General features: G+C 44.7%; 1 protein-coding gene across 1 annotated transcript in view; it reads left to right on the plus strand.

The window, feature by feature from the left end:
- The first annotated feature begins 23 nt into the window (after nucleotides 1-23).
- Nucleotides 24-7,500, plus strand: part of LOC144513560 (ATP-binding cassette sub-family C member 12-like) — a 23,967-nt gene continuing 16,490 nt past the window's right edge. Inside the window, exons 1-8 of the mRNA XM_078244663.1 lie at nucleotides 24-95; nucleotides 979-1,272; nucleotides 1,437-1,508; nucleotides 1,638-1,762; nucleotides 1,830-1,902; nucleotides 2,636-2,839; nucleotides 3,319-3,480; nucleotides 4,574-4,625. Of these exons, the coding sequence (XP_078100789.1) occupies nucleotides 24-95; nucleotides 979-1,272; nucleotides 1,437-1,508; nucleotides 1,638-1,762; nucleotides 1,830-1,902; nucleotides 2,636-2,839; nucleotides 3,319-3,480; nucleotides 4,574-4,625 (1,054 nt within the window). The remainder of the gene's footprint in view (nucleotides 96-978; nucleotides 1,273-1,436; nucleotides 1,509-1,637; nucleotides 1,763-1,829; nucleotides 1,903-2,635; nucleotides 2,840-3,318; nucleotides 3,481-4,573; nucleotides 4,626-7,500) is intronic.

Here is a 7,500-nt window from a genome sequence, read left to right on the forward strand (position 1 = left end):
CACATAGGCTTATTTTGGAGAAGATGGGGATCGGAGGGAGGGTCACCCACGCCCAGGCCAAAAAAAAGTGGGACAATTTAAAAACCAAGTACAAGGTGGGAGATATTGTACTTTGGGCCTTGAATGTAAACCTGACAGACTTAGGCAGTAAGTGACAGTAAGTTTAGATGCAGTGTTGTGTACTATTAGCCTGGCTCTGCCCTCCTACTTACTTCCGCTCAATTTTCATTTCCCTTCAGTACTCCGTCTGTGTTTGCGGTATATTCTTGGGTTTTCTCCGGTCAAATATTTGTAGGTCCAATCAGCGAACAGAGGAAGTGGCTGAGAACGATGACGTTGAGGACGTGCGCTAGAAAGATGCAAGCGAAGCCATTCGGTCCGTTGTGGCAGCAACGCTGCTGAATATCCAGAAGTTAAAGCCCGAGCAAGAACAATCTTTGCTGAGTTGTGTTGGTGGCCATGATGTTGTGGCCCTCCTCCCTATGGGGTTTGGGAAAAGGTTGATTTTTTCCAGCTCGCTCCGTTAGTGGTGAAGGAGTTGGCTAAGGCTAACGCTAGCAATGCTAATGCTAAATATAAGCCAACAGTTGTTGTCGGTCTCCCCTCTTGTTGCACATACGCATGACATACGTCACGACCAAGCGTTAGCGATTGGTTACGGCAGATCCAGAGTGGCTCTGGGCAGAGTACCCGCCTAGTGCACTCGCTAGCCTGTTCCATTGTACGTGTTCTCCAAATGCTAAGGGGGAGCCTGGCCTTGCCTCTGAAGGACCTGACTTGGAAGGACTAGTCTTACCTAGGAAGGATCCTTGACTTTGAGAAACGGCTCCAGAGTCTCCTCAGTCAAAAGACCCAGAGTCTCCTCTGCCCAAAGACCTAGAGTCTCCTCTGCCCAAAGACCTAGAGTCTCCTCTGTCCAAAGACCTAGAGTCTCCTCTGTCCAAAGACCCAGAGTCTCCCCTGCCAGGAAACCCATAGTCTCCTCTGCCTGGAAACCCAGAGTCTCCTCTGCCCAAAGACCCAGAGTCTCCTCTGCCCAAAGACCCAGAGTCTCCTCTGCCCAAAGACCCAGAGTCTCCTCTGCCCAAAGACCCAGAGTCTCCTCTGCCCAGAAACCTAGAGTCTCCTCTGCCCAGAAACCTAGAGTCTCCTCTGCCTGGAAACCCAGAGTCTCCTCTGCCAAAAGACCCAGAGTCTCCTCTGCCTGGAAACCCAGAGTCTCCTATGCCCAAAGACCCAGAGTCTTCTCTGCCCGGAGACCCATTTCTCATTGTGTGTGTGTGTGTGTGTGTGTGTGTGTGTGTGTGTGTGTCTGTGTGTGTGTGTGTCTGTGTGTGTCTGTGTGTGTCTGTGTGTGTGTGTGTGTGTGTGTGTGTGTGTGTGTGTGTGTGTGTGTCATGTGTGGGTGTCTCTAACTGATGCTGTGTTTCCTGCAGGGCAGACTGCTCGCTGTGTGTGGGGCTGTTGGCAACGGGAAGACGTCACTGATCTGCAGTCTGTTAGAACAGGTGAGTCCTGTCTGTCTGCATCTGGTTCACCTGTCTGTCTGCATCCTGTTCACCTGTCTGTCTGCATCCTGTTCACCTGTCTGTCTGCTTCCTGTCTGTCTGCTTCCTGTCTGTCTTTCTGTCTGTCAGCTGAACCTGCAGCAGGGATCGGTCTCGGTGCAGGGATCAATTGCTTATGCCGCCCAGCAGGCCTGGATCTTCTACGGGACAGTGCAGGACAACATCCTGATGGGGGAACCTCTGGACCACTCCAGGTAGATAACTCTCCTCCAGAGAAAAAGTGTCAGCTGATCTGTGTGATGACGTGTTGACGCTCCGCAGGTACAACCGAGTCCTGAGCTGCTGCTGCCTGGAGGACGACCTCAAAATCCTGCCGCACGGTGATCAGACACTGGTGAGAAACTCAAGCAATCATCTACAGTCTACTCTGTGTTAAAGAGAACATGTTTTTATTTTTTTTATTTTCCCTTGCATTAGTGTCTAAGGTACTGATCTCTGAGAATCGTCCAGTATTGAGCGATAATGCTGTAACCTGCAGCCCTTAACTGGGCTGAAATGTAACCCTATAGGAGAAATGTTCAGCGTTAGTTAGCGTCCACTAAAAGTTCTGTTGTTGCTGCTGACAGGCTCAGATTATTATTCTAAGTGTCTGACAACATTATGAAAGGATCCCTACAGAGATAGACCTTTTAGTTAAAGAGTAAGATCCTTTTAGTTTAACATGAAACAGCCCCGAAATCACCATCATCAAACCCACCAGACTCCATGTAAATAATCAGGACTTTTAGCGTGTATAGAGCCAGCATATCTCCAGATGTAAATGGGTGAATTAAGGGTTTATTTCAACCAAACCAGAGTGGTGATTGTTGGAACAGTGGAAAGATGAACCAACACGGCTTTTGATTTTTGATTTTTTTGAGTTTTATTTAGTTTCTGTCCACTTTTAATGAAGTGTGTTTTACAATGATAAAAGTCGTGATTATTTACATGGAGTCTGGTGGGGTTTGGTGACAAAGATTTCGGGGCTGTTTCATGTTAACAAAAAGGATCTTACTATTTAACAACAAGGTCTATCTCTTTAGTAATAATTCATGTAATATGTGTGTTTATAATTTGTGTGTTCTAAGTTAGGAGATGAGGGGGTGAACCTGTCGGGGGGCCAGAAACAAAGGTTGAGTCTGGCCCGAGCCGTCTACTCCAACCGAGACATCTACCTGCTGGACGACCCACTGTCCGCCGTCGACGCTCACGTTGGAAAACACATCTTTGAGCAATGCATCAAGAAAGAGCTGCTGGGGAAGTCCATCATACTGGTCACTCACCAGTTACAGGTTAGTTTCATACTGGTTACTCACCAGTTACAGGTTAGTTTATACTGGTTAGTCACCTGTTACAGGTTAGTTTATACTGGTTAGTCACCAGTTACAGGTTAGTTTATACTGGTCACTCAGTATGATATAACTGGTGCATGTGTGTGTGTGTGTGTGTGTGTGTGTGTGTGTGTGTGTGTGTTGTGTGTGTGTGTGTGTGTGTGTGTGTGTGTGTGTGTCTGTGTGTGTGTGGTGTGTGTGTGTCTCTGTATGTGTGTGTGTCTGTGTGTGTGTGTCTGTGTGTCTGTGTGTGTGTGTGTGTGTGTGTCTGTGTGTGTCTGTCAGTGTGTGTGTGTGTGTTGTGTGTCTGTGTGTGTGTGCGTTTGTGCTGTGTGTGTCTGTGTGTGTGTGTCTGTGTGTGTGTGTGCGTGTGTGTTGTGTGTGTCTGTCTGTGTGTCTGTGTGTCTGTGTGTGTGTCTGTCTGTGTGTGTGTGTGTCAGTACCTGGAGTTCTGTGATGAGGTTCTGGTTCTGAAGGACGGGGCGGTCCTGGAAACAGGAAGTCACGTGGAGCTGATGAAGGCGGAGGGACACTACGCTGACATCATCACCACACACCTGGCCGAGCCAGCCGCTATAGAGCTCAACAGTGTGGTTCCTGAAGTAAACACCCGCTCATTTTCTCCAGAAAGATTTTGATTGTTAGACATGATGTCCGAACCAAAGTCCTCATGAAATCAACCTTGTTTTAAGAAAAAAAAATGTATTTGCGATATGGAGAAAAATTGCTTCATCCTAAAAGACCAAGCACGTTTACTTATAGCGCTAAAGGGACGTCAATAGTCCCGACCAAGCACGTTTACTTATAGCACTAAAGGGACGTCAATAGTCCCGACCAAGCACGTTAACTTATAGCACTAAAGGGACGTCAATAGTCCCGACCAAGCACGTTTACTTATAGCGCTAAAGGGACGGCAATAGTCCCGACCAAGCACGTTAACTTATAGCGCTAAAGGGACGTCAATAGTCCCGACCAAGCACGTTTACTTATAGCACTAAAGGGACGTCAATAGTCCCGACCAAGCACGTTTACTTATAGCGCTAAAGGGACGTCAATAGTCCCGACCAAGCACGTTTACTTATAGCCCTAAAGGGACGTCAATAGTCCCGACCAAGCGCGTTTACTTATAGCGCTAAAGGGACGGCAATAGTCCCGACCAAGCGCGTTTACTTATAGCGCTAAAGGGACGACAATAGTCCCTGACCAAGCGTGTTTACTTATAGTGCTAACGTGTTGGCTGTCGACCCCAGATAGTTAAAGGACCATTCCGGCGCAAAATGAACCTAGGAGTTAATAACATATGTACCAAGTCGACCGTTCTCTGGGATCTGTTTTCATGCTAATCTAATGCGTCTCTAGCTTTAAACAAGCTCCGCGAACCAGTGGTTAGCTGCTAACGCTAGCTTTCGGGGCAGAGGGTCAATCATAATTTTTACACCACTAACAAAGCTCAAAATAGCATCACACTTAAACAGTAGCATAATGAGGGTCCCTACATATAAACCCAAGTATTGAGAACTTTGTAAGTGTGCAGACAACCAAGAATGCTGTGTTTGAGCTATGTTACTGGTTACTAGTTGCACGGCGTTCATTTTGTGCCAGAATTGTCCTTTAAACGATTTGAAATCAATGTCAATCCAAATAAAAAACTAAAAACGTTAGTGTCCTGATTATGACTGCTGTTTTGTGTTTCAGCCCCAGAAAGAGGAAGGTAACGGTCATGTGAAAGGAGGAATAGTCAATCCAGGTACAGTTCCCAGACAGACTATTTTACACTTCCAATATCACAAAACGTACACTTTCTCTAAGAATCTAAATCAATAAAACATGTTGACTACCCAAAAGGACATTTGTGAGGCTGCTGATATTTGGAGCCGTGGTCAGGGCCACAGATTTTAAGGTTTCTTCTAGCCCTAAGCAGTTTGTTCAGTTTGAGGAGAAAACATAAGACTTTCAACCAGGAAACAGGTGTTAATGTCCTGAAGAAGTTAAGGAGAAAACACAAGACTTTCAACCAGGAAACAGGTGTTCATGTCCTGAAGAAGTTAAGGAGAAAACACAAGACTTTCACCAGGAAACAGGTGTTCATGTCCTGAAGAAGTTAAGGAGAAAACACAAGACTTTCACCCAGGAAACAGGTGTTCATGTCCTGAAGAAGTTAAGGAGAAAACACAAGACTTTCACCAGGAAACAGGTGTTCATGTCCTGAAGAAGTTAAGGAGAAAACAAAAGACTTTCACCAGGAAACAGGTGTTCATGTCCTGAAGAAGTTAAGGAGAAAACACAAGACTTTCACCAGGAAACAGGTGTTCATGTCCTGTAGAAGTTAAGGAGAAAACACAAGACTTTCACCAGGAAACAGGTGTCCATGTCCTGAAGAAGTTAAGGAGAAAACACAAGACTTTCACCAGGAAACAGGTGTTCATGTCCTGAAGAAGTTAAGGAGAAAACACAAGACTTTCACCCAGGAAACAGGTGTTCATGTCCTGAAGAAGTTAAGGAGAAAACACAAGACTTTCACCAGGAAACAGGTGTTCATGTCCTGAAGAAGTTAAGGAGAAAAACACAAGACTTTCACCAGGAAACAGGTGTTCATGTCCTGAAGAAGTTAAGGAGAAAACACAAGACTTTCACCAGGAAACAGGTGTTCATGTCCTGAAGAAGTTAAGGAGAAAACACAAGACTTTCACCAGGAAACAGGTGTTCATGTCCTGAAGAAGTTAAGGAGAAAACACAAGACTTTCACCAGGAAACAGGTGTTCATGTCCTGAAGAAGTTAAGGAGAAAACACAAGACTTTCACCAGGAAACAGGTGTTCATGTCCTGAAGAAGTTAAGGAGAAAAACACAAGACTTTCACCAGGAAACAGGTGTTCATGTCCTGAAGAAGTTAAGGAGAAAACACAAGACTTTCACCAGGAAACAGGTGTTCATGTCCTGAAGAAGTTAAGGAGAAAACACAAGACTTTCACCAGGAAACAGGTGTTCATGTCCTGAAGAAGTTAAGGAGAAAACACAAGACTTTCACCAGGAAACAGGTGTTCATGTCCTGAAGAAGTTAAGGAGAAAACACAAGACTTTCACCAGGAAACAGGTGTTCATGTCCTGAAGAAGTTAAGGAGAAAACACAAGACTTTCACCAGGAAACAGGTGTTCATGTCCTGAAGAAGTTAAGGAGAAAACACAAGACTTTCACCAGGAAACAGGTGTTCATGTCCTGAAGAAGTTAAGGAGAAAACACAAGACTTTCACCAGGAAACAGGTGTTCATGTCCTGAAGAAGTTAAGGAGAAAACACAAGACTTTCACCAGGAAACAGGTGTTCATGTCCTGAAGAAGTTAAGGAGAAAACACAAGACTTTCACCAGGAAACAGGTGTTCATGTCCTGAAGAAGTTAAGGAGAAAACACAAGACTTTCACCAGGAAACAGGTGTTCATGTCCTGAAGAAGTTAAGGAGAAAACACAAGACTTTCACCAGGAAACAGGTGTTCATGTCCTGAAGAAGTTAAGGAGAAAACACAAGACTTTCACCAGGAAACAGGTGTTCATGTCCTGAAGAAGTTAAGGAGAAAACACAAGACTTTCACCCAGGAAACAGGTGTTCATGTCCTGAAGAAGTTAAGGAGAAAACACAAGACTTTCACCAGGAAACAGGTGTTCATGTCCTGAAGAAGTTAAGGAGAAAACACAAGACTTTCACCCAGGAAACAGGTGTTCATGTCCTGAAGAAGTTAAGGAGAAAACACAAGACTTTCACCAGGAAACAGGTGTTCATGTCCTGAAGAAGTTAAGGAGAAAACACAAGACTTTCACCAGGAAACAGGTGTTCATGTCCTGAAGAAGTTAAGGAGAAAACACAAGACTTTCACCAGGAAACAGGTGTTCATGTCCTGAAGAAGTTAAGGAGAAAACACAAGACTTTCACCAGGAAACAGGTGTTCATGTCCTGAAGAAGTTAAGGAGAAAACACAAGACTTTCACCAGGAAACAGGTGTTCATGTCCTGAAGAAGTTAAGGAGAAAACACAAGACTTTCACCAGGAAACAGGTGTTCATGTCCTGAAGAAGTTAAGGAGAAAACACAAGACTTTCACCAGGAAACAGGTGTTCATGTCCTGAAGAAGTTAAGGAGAAAACACAAGACTTTCACCAGGAAACAGGTGTTCATGTCCTGAAGAAGTTAAGGAGAAAACACAAGACTTTCACCCAGGAAACAGGTGTTCATGTCCTGAAGAAGTTAAGGAGAAAACACAAGACTTTCACCAGGAAACAGGTGTTCATGTCCTGAAGAAGTTAAGGAGAAAACACAAGACTTTCACCAGGAAACAGGTGTTCATGTCCTGAAGAAGTTAAGGAGAAAACACAAGACTTTCACCAGGAAACAGGTGTTCATGTCCTGAAGAAGTTAAGGAGAAAACACAAGACTTTCACCAGGAAACAGGTGTTCATGTCCTGAAGAAGTTAAGGAGAAAACACAAGACTTTCACCAGGAAACAGGTGTTCATGTCCTGAAGAAGTTAAGGAGAAAACACAAGACTTTCACCAGGAAACAGGTGTTCATGTCCTGAAGAAGTTAAGGAGAAAACACAAGACTTTCACCCAGGAAACAGGTGTTCATGTCCT

Source organism: Sander vitreus, unplaced genomic scaffold, assembly GCF_031162955.1.
Source record: "Sander vitreus isolate 19-12246 unplaced genomic scaffold, sanVit1 ctg281_1, whole genome shotgun sequence".
In the NCBI taxonomy this organism is placed as follows: domain Eukaryota; kingdom Metazoa; phylum Chordata; class Actinopteri; order Perciformes; family Percidae; genus Sander; species Sander vitreus.